The sequence below is a fragment of the Macrobrachium rosenbergii genome, chromosome 29, assembly GCF_040412425.1.
Source record: "Macrobrachium rosenbergii isolate ZJJX-2024 chromosome 29, ASM4041242v1, whole genome shotgun sequence".
NCBI classification, from domain to species: domain Eukaryota; kingdom Metazoa; phylum Arthropoda; class Malacostraca; order Decapoda; family Palaemonidae; genus Macrobrachium; species Macrobrachium rosenbergii.
Window position 1 is genome coordinate 26392347 of NC_089769.1, and position 25565 is coordinate 26417911.

At 38.7% G+C, this 25565-nt stretch overlaps 1 protein-coding gene across 1 annotated transcript in view; it reads left to right on the forward strand.

The window, feature by feature from the left end:
• LOC136854685 (intraflagellar transport protein 81 homolog) overlaps nt 1–20766 on the forward strand; it is a 45836-nt gene extending 25070 nt beyond the window's left edge. Inside the window, exons 7-15 of the mRNA XM_067131281.1 lie at nt 1978–2141; nt 9664–9747; nt 9932–10051; nt 10194–10400; nt 10569–10758; nt 15781–15905; nt 16490–16638; nt 17906–18034; nt 19046–20766. Of these exons, the coding sequence (XP_066987382.1) occupies nt 1978–2141; nt 9664–9747; nt 9932–10051; nt 10194–10400; nt 10569–10758; nt 15781–15905; nt 16490–16638; nt 17906–18034; nt 19046–19139 (1262 nt within the window). The 3' untranslated portion in view covers nt 19140–20766. The remainder of the gene's footprint in view (nt 1–1977; nt 2142–9663; nt 9748–9931; nt 10052–10193; nt 10401–10568; nt 10759–15780; nt 15906–16489; nt 16639–17905; nt 18035–19045) is intronic.
• Nucleotides 20767–25565: the final 4799 nt, after the last annotated feature.

A 25565-nucleotide genomic window follows, 5' to 3' on the forward strand; every position in this document is an offset into this window, starting at 1 on the left:
AGGTTGGTACCCCCCAGCAACGCATAAACTATGGTTATATACAAATGTTTTTAAAGAGATTTTTGTATATTTTATATGTATTCTCAATATTTATTCTCTTATTGCAGCCTTGAAAATGAGACTAGTTGTCTTGAAATGTCGGCACAAATAAAGATGCTTTTATGTACACTCGGCAAGAAAAGTGAGGATACAGTTTTCTTAAATCTTGGACATATATTACTAAATAATGAGACATGCAACTTTAGAAAGGGGAGGAGCTTCAGTCTTATTGTGCTTGTTTTTTGCTTGACCTCCTATAACTTTCTATCATATTCTACGGTTCTGAAATCATTGATACTTAAATGCAGTAGTAAGCTTTACAGTATTCGTTCAAGTTGTAATTTGCAGTGACAGCTCTGAGCAAAATAAACATTTTCCCACATAACCTACGAAGTAACCTTGCACATAAGAATTTATGACACCACAATGAAGGGAATGCTTGCATAATCGGAAACGCGATCTTCCATAATGAAATCAAGAGTTAAATTTGAGCTATGTCCAACGAAAACTTGGGGAACAATAAAGGAACGAATGCAATGTTATGGTGAGAGAGAGAGAGAGAGAGAGAGAGAGAGAGAGAGAGAGAGAGAGAGAGAGAGAGAGAGAGAGAGAGTTGCTAGCCTAGGCCTATATGTAGAGCTACCCATTTCATTATTTTTTTCCTTTTAGAGATTGAGCGATACTATATTTGTATAGTATGTTTTAGCAGTGAGAGAGAGAGAGAGAGAGAGAGAGAGAGAGAGAGAGAGAGAGAGAGAGAGAGAGAGAGAGAGAGAGAGAGAGAGTTGCTGTTGTGTAAGCCTAGGCCTACATGTAGAGTTACTCATTTCATTATTTTTTTCTTTTAGAGATTGAGCGATACTATATTTGTATAGTATGTTTTAGCAATGGAGAGAGAGAGAGAGAGAGAGAGAGAGAGAGAGAGAGAGAGAGAGAGAGAGAGAGCCCATACATGTAGAGCTACTCATTTCATTATTTTTTTTTCTTTTAGAGATTGAGCGATACTATATTTGTACAGTATGTTTTAGCAATGGAGAGAGAGAGAGAGAGAGAGAGAGAGAGAGAGAGAGAGAGAGAGAGAGAGAGAGACTATGGCAACGTAAAGAAACATCCAGTTACTTGTGTTTTCCCCGCGGAAGTTATCGCGGTACTCCGCACATCATAGAGAACGCTCTTGGATTTAAATAGATTAGGTCAACCTGCAAATAGCTGTCACAACATTTACTGCCATTAATTCCAGCTGACCTTTAACACCGTGAAATACAAATATGAATGTGTAAAAATTAAAGAAATTATCATTACCTCGTATGATGATGCAATAATAAGCCTGTTCATAACGGAAAACGAGTAAATATTGCCGTTCTGATAAACAATACTACACGAGATATCCACACACTATCTTTTAGATCTCTATGAACAAAGTCATCTGAGAAATTCTGATTACTTGGACATGCATGGTGTTTTTAAGTTTTTTGTTTTGCAGATTTAACATATATGATATAATTTGCATTGTATTTTCATATTCTAGAGTAAATTTACTGAGATTATGTGTTTTCTGCAAGAAAAAAATTAAAATTGATGAAATCTAAAGAAAACTGTAAGAGTGTACCAGTCTGTTTCCACTGCCCTCAAGATATATATATATATATATATATATATATATATATATATATATATATATATATATATATATATATATATATATATATATATATATATATATATATATATATATATATATATATACATACATACATACATACATACATACATACAGTAAACCCCCTGTATTCGCAGGGGATGTGTTCCAGACACCTCCCCCCCCCTGCAAATAGTTAAAATCTGTAAATACTTGCTACCCCTCCTCCAAAAATGCTTATAACTGCCTACCTTGAAAGTATTAAACTTATTATACATAATTTTATTTTATTTTAACAGGATTGCTGCAAAGGCTGGAAGAAGATGTGAATGTCAATACTTACATAGTTAAAGAGAAACTTCCTAAGGAACTTAAGACTAAACAAAGACGAGTAGAGATACTGCAGCGTGTAGTTGCCCAGCCAGCTATGGGCCAAAATGAACTGGATTCTGTTAACAAACAGGTAAGGAACTAATGTGTCACTGAACCTGCTCATTAGAAAATCATAAAGATCAACTTCTTTTTGGGTGTTATCATTAGGAACTTTGGTTCTTGCAATTTTTGAAGTGGCTCAAAATGTAAGTCCACTTTTTACTGTATTCATGAATAACCATGGTTTTATATATAAAATTTGCCTATGCAAATCTGAAAAGAAGTTACTAACAGAGGTGAAGCTGAGTAGGTAAGTAAATGAAGGTGTTTCTGCCCAGAGATAGCATGCGTGGTTGAGAATGACTGAACACAGTGGGAGATGTTATTAGCTTCTGTACATATGAGGCATGCTACACCAGCAAGTAAATAATAATGAGTTTGCATCTGTAACATATTCTTCCCCTGTCATGCGTACAAATTCTCTTACTATAATATAGGGTATACTCAGGAACTTTTCTGTCTTTTACTTTTTACTTTGCATATTTTATAGGTTACAGTAACCAGAAAATAAAAGTTGCTTATTTTTAATAATGCCATCTTTTAACTAATCTTCCCCATTTTATTTTTTGCTTTATACTGTTAAATATTAGGTTGCAGATGGCAATTTTGGTGGTCAGTGAAATCTTGCTTCTCTTATACTGCAGTTTATTTTTCCTCAAGTTCCCTTGTGAGCAATCTGATCCTGCTGAAGGTTCCTCTAGGATTCTCATGGTTGTTGAGATAGACTTAAGATAGATGAAGAACAAGACATGCCATTGACTAATAAGAATAAGGAAGTCATAAATCTGTAGAAAAGATTACCAATAAGTGATGATTTTTGAACATGAGTCATCAATGTTAGGATTAATTTCTTGATCAGATGAGGAACAAAAATGGTGAAGTTTTGATGGCCAGAGATGATCAGATAATGAGTGAACATAGCTAGCATGTCATAAATGTAATTGTTGCATTGGCAACATTCTTTAATTACAGGAGAGATGACCAAGAATGGCTACATGAAGAATCGTAACCAAACCATCCATCAGTTATCATTATTATTTTTTGGTCTGCTTCAGTCACCCTATTCGACTGGGTGGTATTTATAGTGTGGGGTTCCGGGTTGCATCCTGCCTCCTTAGGATTCCATTACTTTTCTCACTATGTGTGCTGTTTCTAACAGCATGTTCTTCTGCAGGAGTCCTGGAGCTACTTCAGCATCTAGTTTTTCCAGATTCCTTGTCAGGGATCTTGGGATTGTGCCTAGTGTTCCTATTATTGTGGGTACAATTTCCACTGGCATAAACCCATATCCCTCTTATTTTTATTTTCAGGTCTTGATACTTATAAATTTTTTTTCTTTCTTTCTCATCTACTCTGGTGTCCCATGGTACTGCAACATCAGTGAGGGATACTTTCTTCTTGATTTTGTCAATCCGTGTCAAGTCTGGTCTATTGGCAGGTATCACCCTATCTGTTCTGATACCATAGTCCCAGAGGATCTTTGCGTGATCTTTTTCAATCACTCCCTCAGGTTGGTGTTTGTACCACTTATTACTGCAAGCTAGCTGGTGTTTCTTGCACTGTCCATGCGAGCGATAATACATAAAGATGCCTCCTTGACAGACTGGGGAGGCCATTGGGAAGATAGTCAGGTAGGAGGAAGATGGTCATATGTTCTGAGGGAGTGTCATATCAGCTTCCTGGAGCTGTTGGCTGTCTTTCCATCTCAGAAAATTGAAACCTCCAGAAAGGGACCTTCATTTGTTGGTCCTAGATAGTATGACTGCAGTGTCTTATATCAAGAGTTTGGACTAATGCTCATCCCCTCTCAAGTCAATAACAAGAGGTGCATTCCTACAAGACTGGAATATATGGAGGATGATATAGGACTGCCGACTTACAGCGGGGGTTCCATTCCAGTAAGTCTGTACTTATTAATAAATAGGGGGCGTTAACAACACTAGATACCTATTCTTGTTTTAAGTGCCATTAACAGTGCTTTAATGGTGCCGTAACTAAATATCTATTCTTGATGAATATATTTGAAAAAGTGCCATAAGTTGGTGCTGCCGAAACTGGGGATGCCCGTACCTTTTTCCTCCATTTTCCCAGATTTCGAAAGCTTTGACCAATCAACTAGCTTTCAACAGAACACTTACCTAGTGGCCCAAAATTAGCCAAACAGTTGTTGGTTTCCTTTTTCTTTATCAGCGGGCAAGAGAATAGATTCCATTACCATCTGCTGTTCAATTCCAGACAGGAGGAGGGGAGGTCATGTACACATCCTCCTTTCTGAACCGTGACCTTCCTGTGTGGATTTTTTAAATCTAGTCTACCATGAAGGTTACCTAAACATTGCTAGGTACCTAGTGCAAAAACTGTGAACTTCATCTATGTAACATACCAGTCCGTATGGAAAATATGGTTAGATTACCTCCTCACTAAGAGCCAAGTTGAAATCTGTTGAGAGAGTTTTATATTTTATTATATGTCTTGTGAGGTCAAGTACCTTGCTATTACAACCATCATGGCATACAAGGCAGCATTGTCAGAACCCTTGCTTTATGGTTTTGGAATTAATTCTAATATAGAAATTGTTAATTCCCTTCTCCAGTCTTCTTCTGCAAGGCTTCCCATCACCTGGTCCCTGAATAAGGTTCTTAGACTCCTGTCATCCCCTCAATTCAATGGGCCCAATAGAAGTACAACTGATATGCTCCAAAAGGCAGTTTTTTGACTGCTTTGGCATCATGATCAATTATCATCATACTAACTTTCTTAGACAGGAACAACGCTTCATCACTCATACACCTAGTTGTCATTAACTGTTGTCTCATGGTCAAGAATGAGGACCTTTTAAAGGGAAATCCCCTTTTCTGATAAGGGAACTCAGTATTTCAAACAAAATATTATGCCCAGTTCAAGCGCTCAAGGTTTACTTAGATGTCACAGTAAATATTCCAGATGGTCCTATTTTTCCTATACCCTAGCATAAACAGGCAGACCCTCACTTTTTTCCACATCCAGAAGGTGAGTACAGTGTTAACTTTCTTCAGAAGTGTTTCCTTCGAAGAAGTCTCTAAGTGTACTGGGTGGTTATTAAAGGCAGTATTCCTGGACAGGGAAAGATGCTATAATCCCACAGCCAGGCCTGACATAATTAGGCAAGTCACCATAGAACCTGTTCTTTATTGACCCTAATGGGTACTGTATCTGGAATAAAGAAAATGATTGATAACATCTGGCTTTATCTTGGATCAAAAATTCCTTAAACACTGTTTCCATGAGAGTGGTGGTCATACTGAGTTATTGCCAGGGAAGGCACAATAATTCCGCAGCCAGACCCAACATAATTAAGTAAGTCACCTTAGAATTGCAAAGGATAACACATAGCCTATATAGGTTCGTGTGTTTCCTGTTCTTCATTGCCAACCCTAATGGATATAAACAAAATGGTTGATAGCCTGTGACTTTACCTATATATGTATAAAAGTCCATGTGTTGTCCCATTTTTTATTGCCAAACTATAATGGGTATCCAGAATAAGTAAAAGAGTTAATAACTTGTGACTATACCCTAAGGCCAAAAACTTATCTGGGCTGTTGGGATTTATTGATTAGGAGCTAAGCCATTTCTTCACTGGTCAATTTCTTTAGTAAGTTTCTTTGAAGATGAACAGTGGCTACGCTGTCAAGAAACAGGTTTTGATATAGGAAAAACCTATTTTTGGTAGCTGCTGTGAGTCCTCAGGCACACTCACTTTCCCTGACGAAAGGCATGGGACTGGGGTGAACATTTATCATGCACAGACCTGGCATGTAATGAGAAAGATAGCCGACATACACCCTGTTGTCACGTGTGTGAGTAGAATGAAGGAAAGCCGAGACAGCCATTATGGACAGGCGATAGAGCCCTCTTATCCTGAGTCATTTATATTCTACCCCAAGCACTAGCCTGGAAGAGACCAACTATAAGAGAATTCTTTGAGATTGACTGGTCTGTCTTATGAAGTCCTAAGGGGACCATGATAGTGCAGCTCCTTGAGGACTTACAGCGACTACCAAAAATAAGTTTTTCCTATGTCAAAACCTGTTATCTTAACATCCCTAGAGCTAAAAGCAAATAGGTTCAGGATGACAAGCACCAGGGAGAGGGACATCCTCAGCAGATTGCTTAGCTTCAAAACCTTGATGAAGCAGTTGAGCCTTTTCCTTAGGGCCAGCAACCAATCCACCATCACCTGTTAATAGTGGTGGAATGGAAGACAAGCCTGACCTAGAGATAGATGCTAATTTGGACCACCTCAGATGAGGCTGAGTAATTCCTTCAAGTATCCTCTGAGGAATTATTGTAATTTCTCCCAGCTATATAGTAAGTTCTATTTGCAGCACAGCAGGACTCAGCAAAATTGGTGTAATTTTCATGGATGGTTATTTGTCCTGAATTTGATGACCATTTGGGGGACATACCTTACTAGAATAGTCATCAGCATTTCATTTAGCTTCTGAGGATCTGAACCTGGTATAGTATCTGAAATATTAAGCACCTGACAAACTTCAATAATGCAATCCCAATTAGCTCTAGATTTCAGCCAGACCATTTTACCATTGGTGGCATTAGGTATATATTGATCAACAGATATGTCCATCTTAGTGACACAGTGGTTGGAGGTGCCTATATACTCACAGTCCTTGGACTTGATGATAGCTGGAATGTTAGTGAACATGAGGTCTAATCTATTAGCTGAAACATGCATGGGTTCCTCAGTTAGCTGGACAAAATTGGAGGATACTCAGAACTGAAGAGAAGACCGACCATGTTAATCTGTGGAATTTGAATTAGCCAGTCATTGTGCTTTGAGCAATACTAATCATCTCCAAAAGGCATTCATATGTAGAATGGTCAATATTTGGATTGCAGTAATCAGCAAGTGTGTACACATGTCCTCCAAGTTTTTCTGATGATTAACACATCATGCAGATCTAGTGTATACAGCCATGCCTTGATCAAGTGGTGTGTTATGACAATAAATAGTCAGAGCCATCAAACTGTGGGGTTAAAATTTCAACTTTTGACTTAGATGAAGGGAACGAGAATGGTAAGATGGGTTACCTGAATGATGCTGTATTTAGGACCTTAGACTTTGTTGAAGGATGTTGGCTATAGCAATGGTAGTGATAGTGGGAACCAGCCTCAGGACAGCATGAAGAACAAAAATTGGCAGTGTTTGGGCTATCAGGACAAAATAACTAGACTTATTCATCAAGGAATGAACAGTTGAAACTCACATTAACAGCATTATTGTCTTAACAGTCAAGACAAGGATAAAGATTACTGGCATTTGTTAATATGGATAATTCACTTTTGTTCACCCCTGGAAGAGGACATGGTGAAAATTACCTACAAGAACTTAATGGAGATGATCATTCCTAGACATAGGTACCTAATTCATGCCTTGGTTGTTTATGCTCTTTGCAAAGATCTTATATACATTTAGAAAGTTTTCAGAATGTCTGGAGGCTAATGTTATGTTCTTGGAACTACAGTATCTGGTTAAATAGCATCCATCATCTGAGATGGCAAGATCTTAGGCACTGACTGACCTTCGTAAACAGACTGGGTAGAGCAAGATTTTGTTCATTGTGATTAATGGAGATTCAGGTTCTCTCACTTATTTGGTCTATCGTTTACTGCTTTTATGGCAAACATTGTCAACACAGTGCAGAGACCTTGATATTAAAATAGATGTAATTAAGAAGGTGGACAAGTTGATATACTGTACCATCTTCCACCTAAGTACTGTAGTGATTTACTATAAATAAAAAAAGAATTTTAATCTCAGGCATCTCTAGTTTTTGGCTTCCCCCAATTATTTTAATTTCAGTCAGTTAAGGTTTCCCTGCTTAGGGGAAAAGAGTTTTCTTAATCCTTCCACAAGTAGTGACAAGCAGCAACAAGTGGCTAACTTTCCTGCATGAGGTATGTTTTGATTTTATGTGCTTGATTTCCCCTTGAAGCTGAAGAATGGTGTCACTTGTTCTTTTAGTTCAGATCACTCATTATTCATGAAACTTATGTTTTTCATTGCAGAGTCTAGTCCTTGACAGGAGAAGAGTGCAACTTTCATGGGGAGAAACAATGGTCCTCTTTGTGGCATTCACATGTTCATGTTATTTTGTTGGTGGCAGACTCTAGAATTAGGAAGAAAATTTTTAGCCACCTTCATCAAAGTCTTTGATTTTCAGAGGCCAAAGCTGAGGGAAAGGGCCAGATATTGGCTCTTCAGCACAGATGATGTCTTTGCCATTTAGGACTGATACATTCTATGTGGATTTGCACCTTTTGGCTTGTGAGTTTTTTGTCAGATCTTAAAGAGGTTGTGATGAATCCTGCATGGATTGCAAATGACTTAAGCAGTTAGTATTTGCCTAGATCCTATGGCCCTCACTTTTCCTCTTTCAGGAGTTTGATCATTGGTGCTCTTGTAATTAGTTTCTTTGCTTGATTACCATGCTAAATTGAACAGAATTTTTTCTTCAGCTCAGGTCATCTCATATAATATCCATCACATTCTGAATCACGTGGTTTAATCTGAGCTCAAATCAACACCTTAAGCATAATTCTTATGTTTAGAGAAGCCTCAAAGTTAATTTTTTCTGCTCTTTGAAGCATCTTTTACTCATTGGGAAGTTCTGTTTGTATTCTTCTCTCTTGACATCAAACTTATCTATCTGTGACATAATCGGTCTCGAACTTCAATTGTGACTCTTAAAAAGTGATTATTGCACATGCTATTGGAAGCTCTCTTATCCTTGACTCCAGTTCTAAGATAGTTCCAGTCCGGATCTTGACCCCGTTTTATATTGTAGCCTTGTTTGTACGTATCTTTGCTAGGAGCTCCCTTTTCTCTTTATGTCCTATTCTCTTCTTGTTACAGTATTAGCAGTTCGATACACCTCCAACCTAAGCTGCTATTCATGTTATGTAAAGGTAATGGATCCCTTGTGAAAGAGAAGTAGTTTTGTGAAAAACTAAATTTATATTTTCAGTGAAAAGCAATTACTTTTATAAAGAGTGCCTGCCATCTGACCACACTGATCTGTTGCAGCTGGATGAGAGTACACAAAGAATGATTCAGTTAGCTCACAAATAATATTGGGAACCTTTGTGCATGTACAGACCTACCTAAGCTACCTGAGCTCCTTCTCCAGGTAGATGATGTCTGGAAATTGTACGCAGTGTATGGCTAGGTTAAGTAAAGTAATTGGTTTATATGAAGAAAATAATTTTAGTTTACATTTCTTGAATATGTTCAATATTTAATAGTGTTTGAACAACAGTATTATTAAATTAAAAATGAGGATTCTTTTGTTTTGGTAAAACACTAATTCATGTAGAAAATGAGTTGTAGGCAATATGATTATTCTTATTTGTATGCACTTGGCAAAAATGTCATATGTTATAGTACAGTACTATTTTATGTATAGAACTATGGCTTATATCATTTCTGCAAGTCAGCTAATCATTTCGTACCCATACAGTGATTTATTCCAGTAGTTTGTTTCCCTCAACAGATACGTTCACTGACAAGTGAAATCAATAACTTGAATGAGGCACGTATGAAAGAAGTTGAGGAAGACGATAGTCCTGAAAGCAAGGTAAGCATTGCATAGAAAAACCAGTGTGTCAGGAACTCAGCTCTGAAACTGCTAATAATTAAGAATTCATGTCATATACCGAGTATACAGTATAATTTGTTTACTCAACTGTAGTGCAGTACACAAGCACTGAGCAAACTGATAATGAAATAAAATTCCAGTAATGATGTCCAATGTTTTTCAGGTTGGAAAACTCTCTTTTTTCCGACAAAATGCAGCCATCATCAGCCGAAAGAAAGAACAGACTGCTGAGCGTCTCAATGAGTTGCGAAATGAGTTATCAAATTTACAAGAGGACATAAAAGTAAATAATTTCCAATAGCTTTTTGTAAAGAATTGTTTGATTCATGTTATTATGAATTATGCCATAAGTGGTAAAATAATCTCTTTTATTCTTTTTCATGTTGTATTAAAGATTGACTAATTGGACACATTTGATATTATAGGATAAACAAGAGCAGCTGAAGCAATTTACTGGTGAGCAAATACTTCGTGGCGAAGAGTTTAAACGTTATGTTAATAAACTCCGAGGGAAAAGTTCAGTCTACAAAATGAAACGAGCAGAATTGAGTGAACTTCGTGCCGAGTTTGGAATATTAAGTCGAACAGAAGAAATACTAAAGTCAAAGGATGCTCATATGTTAGAGCAGCTAGTTAGTTGAATAATGAATTTTGTAAAACCAGCTAAAATATGTTATATGTGAACACCATCAGTTAAAAGTTTTATCAGATTTATTGAAATGGAGTAATGCAGCAAAAACTGTGATTATTTATTAGATAAATTTTACTGAAATTGAAGATTAACAGTAATTTATTTCCAGAATGCATTGGAATCAGAAATGGGAGTGTCTGGTTATAGAGAAACTAAGGAAAATATGGAAAAAGTATCATCGATGAAAGCTGAAGTTGATGAGCGAAAGGGTCAGACTTTAGAGGAAATGTCAGGAATGGTCATGGAGCTAAATCACAAAATTGCTGAAAGAAAAGCACGCCTTGCACCTATAATCAAAGGTCAGGACATTTGGGCTTTGTTGTGTATTCTTGACTGTATTTTCTTTTTATGTTTCCCTTTTGCTTTTTATGTTTCCTTTTTGCTTCTCAGACTTTTTAATGTGTATGGAAGAACTATTATCTTACATTTAAAGTAAGCATGCTCATTGCAATACAGTACAGTATTTTTTAAGGTACTGTATTTGCATTAATCTTGAAAAGGAGCTTGTTTACACAAAATTGCAAAGCCTTCCCCTACTAGACTTCATATGCTAGAACACCCAGGATGTAAAGAAGGAAGGTTTTGATATTCCTGGTTTGTAAAGACTGAACCTCACAATGGATAAAGTGTCATTTAGTTGGGATATAAGCCTCTCAGGGATCCATGATTTCATTCATCTCACAGAAAACCTAACACACATGGAGGAAGTCACAGAGGTGATTACATAACTGAAAGCTGCACCCAGTGTTACTACCAGTTGGTTTGATGGCGCAATGTATCCAAAGAGCATTTCAGTAAAGTGGAATGACATTCAATGGTGTAAGGACAGGGTAAAACCTCTCCTACTCAATATGAGAATCAGAACAGTACTGTCTCTCATGAAGATGATTTTCTTACCCCATCAACCTCCAACACACATCACCCCTGTCGACTAAAAGATGTTACTTACATCATTTCCTCTATGGAAAAAAGAAGACTGATCATTATTATTGAGTTTAGCAAACTCTAATGTCCTTTTCAAAAGACTTCCTGATTCTAATTTTGTGTGGAGATGATCTTCCTGTTAGCATGCTAATATTCCCCTTATGACTTGTATTTGTCTTAGGCAGCAAAATACATCATCTCTAACCTTCCAGCCTCTTGCTATATACAGTAGTACATCTTTTTGGTAGCATAGCCGCTGTGAGTCCTCAAAGGAGTTACTGTACTCTCATGGTCCCCCAGGGCTCCATAAGACAGACCAACCAGTTTCAAAGAATTCTCTTCTAGTTGGACTTGGCCAGAATAGTGCATGTTGGCACAATGATAGATTGTAAGGACTCAAGACAAGAGGGCTCTGTCTTTTTGTCTACACCAACTACCTAGGTTCATTTCTTATCCTTTACACACTGATGTGGCAACAGCACTTTCTACGCCTGCCATTTTCCTCATTACTTTTTTGGTCTCTCTAGGCTGAACACGCTACACATTTTGCTGGCTTCATTTTGTTCCTGAATCTCTTTCCGTCACAATGGAAGAACTAAACTTAGAAGCAAGTGAAGGGTTTTAGATTTCAAGATTTTTAGCTGGTAGCTTTATTTTGTTAAAAGTTTGGAGCCAGTGCGTTTCCCACAAGGTGAGAAGTTGGGTTTAGTTTGCTAGTCTATGGTACTGTGCCATTTTCTCTTTTTTCCCGGCTGACAAGCGATATTTAATTATATTGAAGTAATAATATTAGACAATTTTGTTCTGGAAAATCATTGGTAAATGACCTTTAACTTAGTAGATATGTGAGGCTACTTACAACTTTTGATTGGCAGTAGTCTAACTTCTCATTTACGAGAGGTAGCCGTGTTATCTATTCCCAACCATGCCCAGTTTCCAAACTTGGCATTTAGTAAAGCCATTTTGTTATTTGTAGTACAGTACTTCATTATTGAGATAAGTGGTTTTTGTGATAATATTCCCCATAGCACCTAATTATCGAAATAAGTGGTTTTTTGTGATAATGTTCCCCATTTATCCTTAATATCAGGGAGCTTTCATCAAGTTATATGATTTTTCTTTTGCGGATCTACTTTTATCAGATGTTCCTCTGCTGATAGTGGCGTCACTTTAAGGAAACTCTTGTAACAGTTGCCTTTCTCACGTGATTATTAAATTTATTTACATAATAACAGGCTTTGGCAAAGTAATTGATAAGGGAACTCAGTTTTTAAGGCAAAACATTATGCTGCCTGGTTCAAGCACTCAAGGTTTACCTAGAAGTCGTGGCAAACATCCCAGATGGTCCGATTTTCGTATGCCCTAGCACAAACAAACCACTCTTTCTACATGGGATGAGAATTATTTTCGTGTCCCGTATTAAAAAGGTAGACCTTCCCTCCTTTCCTAAGTTGCATGACATCCAGAAGGTAAGTACATTGACTTTCTTCAGAAATGTTTCTTCCGAAGGAGTCTCTGAATGTACAGGGTGGTCATCAGAGACAGTATTCCTAAAACATTATTGCCATGAGCTCGAACAAATTCAACTACACTGTGTATCAGTATTATTACAATATAATGTTATACGCTCCTATAACTTTCCAAAATGAAAGAAAACACATTTGAACCTATCAGTAGCTTTGACTGCATTATACATATACACAAAGTTGCTGGGAGACTAAGACTACTGCAGTGAGAGATCTGGAGCAGTTAAGGGTCTCACTTAAGGTTCTTTGGGCTCTGGATCAGCAGCCTCCAAGTCTTCTGAAGCAACAACCTTCAAAGGTCCTCAGCGTATAACAGCATGGGTTATCAGTCTCTTAAGAGCTTAGTGTTATCAACCTCAGTCTCTTGCTCAGGGTCAGAATTGGTACCAGCCTGTATAGTCCATGAAATAGGAATAAGGGCTGTTGCAGGCAGTGGGGAAGGAATGACAGATGAGGAGGTAGAGGTTCTTGTAGATGCTCTCCTACATACCCATTAATCTTAGTTTTTTGAAAGGATGCAATTTTCTTATCTTTTAAGGTCTGTACATGACATGGTCTTGCATGATGTCCAAGCTGTTGAAGTAAGAACATCTCTCAACAAACTGGAGCACAATCTCATATGTCTGAGATGCAGTCCTCCAAGTTATTTTCAGTTGTCCTTTCTCCCCTTTCCTTTCATCTTCATCTTCATCTTGAGCCTCTTGTCTTTGATGCTTCAAGAGTACCTTTTTGTGATAGAACGGCAGTCCTGGAAAGAAGTACAGTAAAACATTTCTGATGCCTTGGTACTTACTGGTATGTGCAGCATGTACTGAAAAGGTATTAAGTTCCATAGGACGATCCAGAAAGACAAAGACCAGAAAGAAATTAAGGCTGGAAGTTGATAAGATGGAAAAAAAAAGAGAGAACACATTTCACACTTAATCTTTTAAGGTAAAAATAAAACTAAAAAGATAATGATGATATTTAAGAAACTAGGTTCCCATGATTAATACTGCTTATGGTCTCTTCATATCATTCTGAAATGCAAGTTGACAATTTCAGTAAACCATGAAGACGAGACAAATTCCCTGAGTATCACAATAATCTCCATTGAAGTGGGCTCCTTTCCATACTTTAATCCTCAGCTTCATTCTGTACTCTAATACCTGGTAAACATATTAGGAGTCATCTCTTCCCCTAAGCCTCATGAACAGTAGGCAAGTAGGTTCCGCACTTTGATCAGCTAGAGTTACAGGCTCTCTTCTTTGGACTGAAAGTCTTTTAAGATCAAGTCATAGTTCACTGGGTGTCCATCATATCGGGTAACATGAAAGATGGAGAAGTTTGGATCCATTCCACTCATACTGTAGCATGTTTTAACCCATAGTGTCACAATACTCTTTGTTGAGATTTACAGGGTTTTCTGTACCTGTAGCACTCATCACATGTACAGACCAGACCAGTTTGCAACACCTATCAAGAAATTTCTCAGCAATTCCGCCCATATCAAGACCCAGTAACCTATAGAGTAAATGCCATGATGCACCTCTGCAGTGGTCCAAAATTTTCACTCTTCATACAATCTGTGAATCCTATAATGGACAAGGTGATAACATTTGAGAACTTAAGATTAACCCTCATTGCTCTGAGGTGGAATGCAGGCCTCTTGTCATCTGCTGATGAATTCCTTATTCATGCGCAATATGTGTTGCTACAGATGGGTGTTTAGGGGTATCCACTTCAGTTTTAATTTCTATTATGGTCACATAAACAAGAATTCTCAAAGTTTCTGTTATGGCTAAGGATTTTCTTATACCTGAAATCAACATATACTGCCCAGCATCTGCACATTGGGAAGTTGTCTAGTCCAACCTCAGTACTTTATTTTTATTGAAAGCCTTTAGTCACCTCACCTTTCCAAAGTCCATTATGCGTGTTGAACTAAGGCAAAGTGGGCTGGATGTTTTGGCTGGTGGTGTTCCCAAGGAATCTTTCACCACAGCCACTCTCTTTGTAATTGGTTTACAGTACAGTATGTGGTTTTTAATCAACAATAGAGAAAATCTGAGGCTTTTAATATCCACTATCAAGAACGTAAGAGAGCACGACTTTGAAAATTGCCCATATAAACATTATTTCTTGCATATTCACATGGTTGTTGTTTTTTGAGAACTTATTTCAATTAAATTCTTTAGACTGGCATTTGAACAACAGAAGTTAACAGTACTGAAATTTATTGCAAAAACTTGCCATATCAGCATTTTTTTAATACAACAAACTGGTCAGTTCAGCTAAGTGCTTGGAATGTTGTTGTCATTGTAATTTTGCCTGCCCCTGTCAATGTTGTTGCTCATGAGTACTTCATTATTGGTCCTATAACTCATTTCAGAGAAGCAACTTAGCATTCCATGTGGTTCTCATATCTTCACATTACTAATCTATTGTCTTTGGGAACTGACCAATATCTCTGCAGGTGGAATTTAAATCAGTACAGTACCTTAGATTGGTAGCTTACATGACAAATTATATCAGATTCTAGATACATGACAAGTAGGTCACCTTCTTAAGTTGAACTTTAAATTTCATGCAATACTGTACAAACCATTGCCATACATTGATACCCTACTCCTGTCTCCTCTGATATGCTGTACATTTATGGCATAATCTATTGAGAGAAAAGCAAATTAGGTGAAGCAGATGAGTAAGTAGTAACTGAACATGAGCATCAATATGTACCTGCCTAAAATCATAAATGTATTTTTCTTCCCAAAATCTGGATTGGTCCAGTCTTGGAGATAACACAGTGCTTGACTGTAACAGGGTAGAAATTAGTATCCTAACAAGCAACTTGTTTTTTTTTAAATAGTAGCATAATTATTTTAATTTCAGAGTTACGACCTTTGCGGCAGAAAGTTCAGGACCTGACTGTCGATTACAATGACAAGAAACATACATATGATTCTGTTGCTGCTGGTCTTGAAACTAACTTGGGTAAATTAGAACAGGAAGTGAAGGTAAGTTTTTATTTGTATGTATAATGAAAGTTGGTTGTTCATACTTTACAGGAAATTTGGTTAGGGGAAACATGAAAAATTTCTTACTGGCAACTTATTTACCAAGTAACTCAGAATTTCTCCTCCTCTATTTAAGTTGAGGTGTAATTTAAATGTTCATTATCTTTAAATATTCCTATTTCCTATTTGTAAAGGGATAGAACACCATGTTGTAAAATTTCATTTGATATTCACAGTCATTTTGTATCTCATATATATGAGTATAACATGATGATCATACCAAAATTTCAAATATTTTCAGGCTGATAGTTTTTTAACTATTAAAATTCTTTTTTTTTTTTTTGCAACTTTACAATTTTCTTTGTCAGAAGTTGCATCAATTGTCAGAAAAATTTAAGAATTCTTAGAACTGCGAGGATTTAGATGTGTTCTGGTGTGCTTAAATAGTTTAAGTATCAGGAGGAGTTCTAAATTAATATTAATTTTCATGATTTAGAACATCCAAGAAAATTTCATGAAGGTATCAAACATGAAATATGCTCATAAAGCTATTAATGAGTTAATATGGTAATTTGAATTTACAGGGTCTGAAAGATGAAATCAGAAGATCTGAAACAAAATATCACGTAAGTACCATTGAGAAGGAAATCTTGACCTTCAAACAAAATCAGGCTAGTGAGGAAATCAAACTCTACCTCTCAAATGATCCTCAAGACAGAAAGAAGTCATTAAGGTAAGTACAGCACAGAAATTGGAAAACATTCCAGCAGTGAAATTCTAAGGGGACATTTTATCAGTAATTATGGAATACATATAAATACCATAATTTAATATTGACTGCAAAAGGTTTTAATTTGGAATTTTCATTGGTGAAGGGGAGACACAAACACACAACATCCAAGTAAACTGCAAGACGCAAACCTTTATACCAATGAACAAGTTAAAAACATGCAGCAAGTTGAATTAACTAGTTTACTTTCCCCGGCATCTGCAAAGAAGTCTTCCATAATACTGCATGTTAAAACATTTTTTTTCAATCCTTGATAACCACTCATAGGAAAGGGGGCTAAGTTCTTACTTACCTGTCACCTCTTCTTCTTGTTTTTTTTTTTTTGTTCTTCCAAGACAGGTGTCTGGTCTACAGTTTCTGCATTTTATATTTATCCTTTTAGATGACCAGTCATCATCCAGGTTTATAGTTCAGCAGACCAAGCTAGAAAAGCCTTTTGTGTGACCTAAACTCTTTGAGAAGTCTCACAGCCTCAATAGGGTTGACAAAATGACTAATTTAGATATGGTAACCTCTCTCTGATCAGGTAAATACTCAATACTGTACATTGTTTTCCCATCTAGATATGTACTCAGTTGTTGAAAGCCGTTCAATAGGCGTATATGAAATCTTTTATTTTTACTCATATACAAACCAATGCCTTAAGTCAAGTTTGGTGTAAACTTTGCTTTCTTTGAATGGAGTTGTATTACAGTGAAAAATGTAATACTGTATGGTACTCTGCTATGTTGTTATCCTTTCTTAATATTTAATGTGAGCACATTACAGTATAAAGGAGTTAGCACTTCAAACCAGAGCTTGAGGAGAATGGATAAAACTATTTTTTGTTTATTTCTTTTAGGATAATAAAAGGAGGGTAGATAGTATAGTTGATGTCAGTTATTAAGATTATCTCAGCAACTTTAAATTATATGCAAACATTCACTTTTAATCTGAAGCAACCATATAAAATTCTGATTTGTAAATGTTGCAATTTAACTGCATCTCTGGAAAAACTAGCAGAACTGCTTATTTTTTGTTTATTCCTTTTAGAATAATAAAAGGATGATAGATAGTTATAGTTGATGTAAAATTACTAAAATCATCTCAACAACTTGAAATAATATGCTGGCTTCTATTTTGATCTGAAACAACCATGTAAAATTCTGATTTGTAAATGTTGCATCACTGCAAAAACTAGCAGAACTGCTTCTTGAATATATGTTAACAGAGAACATTTGATGGCTAACATCAACGAGCAAGAGAAGCAAAGTCGTACTCTGAGAGATGAGCAGAAAGCTGTCAAGGACCACGTGCAATCTTCTACCAATCAGTTGGCTATGTGGCAGGATGTTGTCAAGTGAGTATCAACATCAGTGAGTACACTGAGTAATTGCAATGAAAAAAGTCTTAACTAACAAAGTTTTCATGTGTAGTTTTGGTTTTGCAGGTTGGACATAGATTTATTGTGTGAAATCTTGTGATGATTAAATGTGTAATTGATAATATGTGGTGCATGCATTTGTCTAGGATAATGTGGTTAGGAAAGATAATGTTGATTTTTTACAAGTAGAAAATGTATCAAAATTGGATTTTTAAAGCTGTTAATACATTTTAACATGAAACTGATACAGAAAAAGCCAGTGATGAGGATACATGAAAAAGAGGAGCAGTGTAATCAAGAGCTCAAATTTTTTCCACTGGCTATTCCTTGAACACATCTACTTATTGGACTTTTTACAAATATCACAAGAGACTGTTGTTCACAGAAGGTAGTACTGAATGCATGTGTAGTGTATTAAGTATAAAATTTAAGAAGTTAACTACTCTCTGCTATCCAGTGAGTGAGTGACTTGAAGCTGTTATGCTGATGAGAGTCAAACAGATTATACTTAAAGAAAACTCTGTGGAAGATAGTAATATCCCTTTCCTTATCAGAACCTTGGTGTCTAGGTGATTTGTTCTTTCCAGGTTACTGAATTTTTACAGCTTTAGTATATGGTGTACGTACATTAAAAATGCCCATTACAGTTATATTTTTACTATGAAACCAGTCCTAAATTTTACTTTCCAAATTACTTGGTTTGATTGGTTCATGCTTGAGAATTTCATTTAGAGTATAAAAACTATAAAAATTTCATTGTATCTTTGTTGTGTGCACTTTAAATAAATACAATGATATTGCATACATGTGATGGATTAAAAACTTTTCTTTTATTTTTTGGTTCCTTTGGCTATGTTTTAAAATTACTGGGCCATTTTGGATTTTTAAGTTGAGTTAGGCCTTTTAAATGTTTCCCTGGTAGAAATTTTAGAACCCTTACACTGAGCAGTAACATTTCTTAAACTGGTTTTTTTTCTCAAATTTCAGACTTCTTCAGGTAAAGAAAAAGTGTTTGGAAGCTGCAAGGAGTGGAGGACTAATCACAAGAAACAATGGTGGAGAGGCCCTGGTCTTAAGCTAAAAACTTGAGGGCTCTGGAAGGTTTTCAACTACTGTACTGAAATTTTGCCAGTCATGACAATTACTTACATCATTTATCAAATATATGTTAAATAACTGAGTGGCAGAGATATTGTACTATGATTATGTAATTTTCCATATTTCAAGTGTATCGATCTTGGAAAATCTGCACACAAAAATTCCTTACCACTTATTGTTAAAAACTATTAATAATTTCATTTTGCACTAGTGACACCTCGACTTAATCAAACTTTAACACCTCAACTTATCAGACTTCTATACTTATCGGCTACATTGTTATGATGATTTTCTGGTAGGCTGTTAAAGTATTTTGTAGACACGATGTAATTTTAGTGACTTGAATTAATGTACCAGTTGTATGGTATATTATAGGATCTTTGTTAATTATCAGGCTTTGTTATTTGTCAGAAGGCCAGACCCTAAGTGTCTGGTAAGTTGAAGTGCTAAATATCATTCTGCATCTTTCCCATAATAAATTGTGAATTCACACAGTTATTGAAAAAAATAATAGCTGTCTCAAGGGAAAGTAAGAATAAGTTTGAAAATAGTAACCTTTAAAGTCATAAGTCCATAGTTGATTGCTACATAGAGGTAAGGCCTCCTGAATAACAATCAGTAACCAGCAGAAAGGTGTGTTCGAAGGCAGGGAAGTCTTCCCTCACTACGGCAATCTCTACCATCCCATTTGACAGAGCTCTCACTTCAACATTCCAGTGTAGAGCTGTAAGTAAACACTTAGTGGAAGTTGGAAGAATGCACTCTGTGTCACACAGCTTGCCTATCATACAGCTTGTTTACAGTGTCTTACAACTTGCTGCAAAGCCAGTAAAGAATACTTTCTTAATGATCAAATCTGCCTTCAGGAACCTCGCTTTAATGGACTGTGTGAACTCCTCATTAATATGTTTGATACTGAAGTGAGGTCCCATTTTTAGTTCTCCTGGATCTTGATTTTATTGATGAAGAAAGATCAGTACTTTTTTTGCAGGCCATTTGAGAACACTCAGCAATAGCTAACCATTTTGGTAAAAATTTGCTTTTTTGTTTTCCTCTCTCGGCATCAATAACCAAGATGTTGTGATGCCAGTTTTAGCACCCATAATCAGTCAATCAGTCTTTTCCTCACAAAGTGAGATAGAGAATATTGGCTAACAATAACTTGAAGGCTCACTGCTGAGAAATGGTGAAAGTTGTATCTCTTGAAGTGTTTGGCATATAACTTTGAGCCACTGAGAGAATCTCATTGCCTTGTTTCACAGGTTTATCTGGACTGCAAATCATTCCAGTTAAGGCCACTTTATCAGTAATTTATAGATTGGTTATTTATAGATACCTCACTGCCACACTACAAAGTGATTCCAAGTGTTTAATTTCAGTTTTAAACACTGTTAAGTGAAATGGTATTTAGATCACAGATAAAAGTTGCTCCATTGAACAAAGCCAATATTTTCACCCACCGAACAGTCTTTTAAGTATGGTACAGTAAAATGTTGAGCTAATTAGTGAGGCTCTAAAGAAGGCAAAGTATGGAAATTAATGTGCTGTTATATATGAAACTTATTGTTAAAAAAAATTGTTTATAAAAAAAAATCTATATCTTTAAAATGTGAAGTTGTTATTATTAACCCTTATAGGCAGGGCTAAATATACAGTACATTAAAAAACCATGAAACCAGGCAAACTTTAAGGTCAGTTAATTTAAAATGACAAATTTTTAAAGTAATTTGTAATTTTCCTAACTATACAAACCTGAGGTCCTTTACATAAGGAATTACTTTCAGCGAAGCTGGAACAGCCGTTAAATTTTCAAAGAAGGTGGTTAGGCAGTTAACTATCGTCCAGTAGGCGGGAGCCCTCCTGCCCAGATGTAAACATTCCAATTTGCCTTTCGGCCCAGGTATCAGATTTAGGGGTGGCATGAGGTGGGCATAAAACTGTAAAGGACCTCAGGTTTTGTATAGTTAGGAAAAATACAAATTACTTTAAAAATTGTCATTTGTTCCTACACAATATACAAACCCTTGGTCCTTTAAATAAGCCAGACTCACTTATTGGTGGGAGGAATCTGAGTGAGTCTCTGAAATGACTGTAGTTCGCCACACCTGGGTTTCTCTTCCTGGTCGATAGAGCAAGGAAGAGTACCATACCCCTGACATATTGCATGAAGTGTTACAACTGCAAGGTCAATTGTCAGACTTCTAGGCCTTTTTGAATGAGTGAGAGAATCGTAATCTCATACAATAGCGGGCTAGGGTGAATCAGTAAGGCAATTACTGTGCAGCATAAGCATTGGGTTTGACTTATGTCAGGGTCTCCTTCCTCCCCTTGTTAGAGGAAGGCGTGTGATTGCTTCTATATATCTAAGGTAGAAAACAGAACGGAAGCTCGATTTGCAAACTTACCTGCATCAGCTGCCAGTTCCAGCATGTGATGGCGTAAACCCTGCTCTCTGCCCGAAGGAAGAGATCGAAGGATGGCAAGAAAGGAGGAGGAAGAGAGGCCAGTCACTCATGCAATCACTCTCACTTCCATAACCGTACACCTTAGGCGAGATGCTACCTGTCCTCTTAGAGGAGCTGGATAAACTACACAACTTATTTGAGCAGCCAACGTGGGTCCCAGTGAAAAAGTGTCCAAGGACTTGTCTGTCATGACCACACCCCTGTCTTCAGTACCTGAGGAACTGACAGACTCTTCCGGAATGCGAGGGATGGACTAATGCCCCTGACTTCGTGAGCTCTCCGGCAGAATGTACCGGTGTTGTCATCTCCAACTGTAGCGTATGCTCTCCTTATCATCTCACGAAGCCAGAAAGAAATCGTGTTCTTGGACACTTCTTTCTTGGCCAAGCCAGTACTAACAAAGAGTTGTTGACACTCAGGTCGGTGATGTCAAGTCCTCTTAAGATAGCACTGCAGCACTCTAACAGGACAAAGTAGCATCTTGTCTGGATCATTATCAACAAAGTTCTCTAAGGAGGGGATTGTGAAGGACTCGAACCTGAAGTCAGAGACCAATGGGTTCTGAGTTTTTGCTACGAAATCTGGGATGAAGTCAAGCATAACTGATCCCCGTCCCCTCGAGTGTTTAGCATTAAAGGAAAGTCCATGAAGTTCACCTACTCTCTTCGCTGATGCCAGGGCAAGCAGGAAGACGATCTTGAGGGTCAGATCCCTGTCTGACAACTCTTGTAAAGGCTCATACGGTGCACAAGTAAGGCTCCTCAAAACGAGAATCACATTCCATGCAGGGGGCCTGAGGTGCCTGGGAGGGCAAGACCTTTCGAAGCTTCTCATCAGTAGCGAAATCTCCAGAGAGGAGGAGATGTGTACTCCTTTCATGTGCAAGACCAGACCAAGTGCAGCCTTATAGCCTTTTGCAGCTGAAACAGAGAGGAGCTCCTCCTGGCGAAGGAAGACGAGGAAGTCCATGACCTGCTGAATAGCGGCTCTGACCATAGAGAGACCCCATCTATGACACCAACCACAGAAGATGGCCCATTTCCCTTGGTATACCACTGCAAAGGACTGCCTGAGGTATCCAGACATCTCTGTTTCTGCGCAGCAAGAAAAGCCTCTCACTCGTAAGAGATGCTGGATAGTCTCCAGCCATGAAGACACAGGGACTGCACCGCCTGATGGTACCGCTCTTCGTGTGGTTGACACAGAAGGTTGTGCCAGGGGGTAATCTCTCTTGGTGTCTCAGATAGCAGAGCTAGCAGGTTGGGATACCAAACGGCCTGTGGCCATTTGGGAGCCACCGGAATCATCCTGAGATTCGGAGGCGATCAACACCCTGGTGATCACCTTGCAAATCAGACAAAACAGAGGGAAGGCACAGACATCAAGGTTGTCCCAAGGTTGTTGGTATGTGTCCTCTGCAGCAGCCCAGGGGTCTAGCATGATGGAATTGAAGACTTGCAGTTTTCTTTTGTGCCGGTTGGCGAAGTCGATGGCTGGAAGCCCCCGCAGCTTGAACAACCTCTCCGTAGTGTCTGAGTGAAGGGACCATTCTGTCCCTATCACTTGATTCTGGCAGCTGAGCTTGTCTGCCACTACATTCCTCTTGCCTGGAATGTATCTGGCTGACAGCTCTATCAAGTGAGCTACTGCCCACTCATGCACCTGCATTGTCAACTGATGCAGCAGGAGGTATACCAGACCCTCCCTGCTTATTGACATATGCCACTGCTGTGGTGTTGTCACTCATCAACACCACTGAGTGTCCCATCACTCGATCCTGAAACTCTTGGAGGGCCAGGAATGCTGTCTTGAGTTCCAGGATGTTGATGTGAAGGTGTGTGTTGTCTCGGTTCCACACTCCCGAAGTCAGCAACTCCCCCAGGTGTGCGGCCCATCCCTCGGTCGATGCATCCGAGAAGAGAAGCATGTTGGGCAGTGGAGTACGCAGGGATACTCCTATTGCAAGGTTCCTGTCGTCCATCCACCAATCCAAGTCCTGTCTTACTTCTTCTGATAGAGGAATGAGAAAGGACTGAAGATCTCGAGCCTGGGACCAGAACTCATTCATTCTCCACTGGAGAGAACAAAGGTGAAAGCACCCATGAGGGACCAGATTCTCCAAGGACGACAAATGACTGAGGACGACGAGACACTGCCGAGCTGGCTGCTCCCATCGAGGCAGGAACAGCTGCACTGCCTTCCGAAACCTGCTGATACAAGAGTCCGAGGGAAAGACTTGCTGCTACTGTGTCTATCAGCATGCCCAGGTACTTTATCCTCTGCTTGGGGATGTGATTGGACTTCTCGAGATTTATTACAATCCCTAGGCTGTAGCAAAACTCGAGAAGTTGATATCTGTCCTTAGAGCAACAGCGAGCGGGAGTTCGCCAGGACAAGCCAGTCATCGAGATACCTCAAAAGACATATCTGGTGTGAATGGGCCCAAGCTGACACAAGGGTGAATACTTGCGTGAATACCTGGGGAGCAGTCGAGAGTCTGAAGCAGAATACCCTGAACTGGAATACTGCTTCCCCGAGGATAAAGCATACGTACTTGAGAGAGGACAGATGGATGGATATTTGTAAATACGCATCCTTCAGGTCCGCCATCAGCATGAAGTCGTTCTCCCTGATGGAAGCAAGCACTGAGTGTGCCGTTTCCATTGTGAACTGAGTCTGGCGAACAAAGTGGTTCAAGGGAGAGAGGTCTATGACCAGTCTCCAACCCCCAGAGGCTTTCTCTACTAGAGAGATGCGGCTGTAAAAACCTGGGGACCAATCTGACACAACTTCTACAGCTCTTCTTCAGCATTGTTTGCACCTCTTCCCTGAGTGCAAGATCCTTTGGCGAGCTTCAAACGTAGGTAAGGAGATGGAATTCTTACCTTTGCCCCCTTTTCCCAACTGGAAAGAGGATTGAAAGGGGCGTGGTTGCATAACCTTCTTGGCAGAGGTAGAAGAAGGCTGGGTGTTCCTGAGAGTGCCCTTCGAAGCCTGGGTCTTCTTAGGGGCCTTGGAAGTACTAGCCTGACCCGAGGGTCGGTCCACAGCGCCACTTGAAGACCCGGAGGTCTTGGCCACTGCCTGGTGGACAAGGCAGTCGTTGTCTTCTGCACATCTCTTGTCCACTGCACCGTCTACCAACTCTCTGGGGAAGAGAGAGACAGAACCAAGCAACAGGGTCACTGTCATCTCAGGACCTACAGACCTGGAGATCAGATTCAAGACAGCGTCCCTCCTCTTCAGCACCAGGTTTGCCCACAGGTTGGCTGTTTAGTGGGCCAGTTAGGAGATAGCCCTACCTCCAGACTGGCACCAAGTCCTCTCCAGGGATGATTGGACTTAAGGAGGCAGCAACCTTGGATACTGTGAATGACAACAGATCCAGCCAGGAGACTGCCTGGAGAGCTGCCATAGCGGTGACCTCCAGGTTCACTGCCTCTTGCTGCGAGAGGGAGACCCCTTCTGCAGAAAGCTGCTGCAGCAAGAGACCTGGGCCTAGATGAACCAGGTCCGGGACAAGGCGGTCGTTGTCTTCAGCACATCTCTTGCCCACTGCAGTGTCTACCAGCTCTCTGGGGAAGAGAGAGGCAGAACCAAGCAATAGTCCATTCCTGAGGGTCAATGTCAACTCAGGACCTACAGACCTGTTGATCCAATTCAGGACAGCATCCCTCCTCTTCAGCACCAGGTTTGCCCACAGGTTTACTGTCTGGTGAGCCAAGTAGGAGATAGCCCTACCTCCAGACTGGCACAGTCTCCTGAACACCAAGTCCTCTCCAGGGATGATTGGATGTCATGGGTAGATGCAATAATGATGAAGTATATTGAAAAGAAATATCTCTTTTCCAAGACGTGACTGCTTCCTGTGTTTGCTCACCAGTCTGTTCCTGTTGTCAACGCGTCGTGGACAATTAGCGAGCAATGAAAACCCTTCCTTGTGG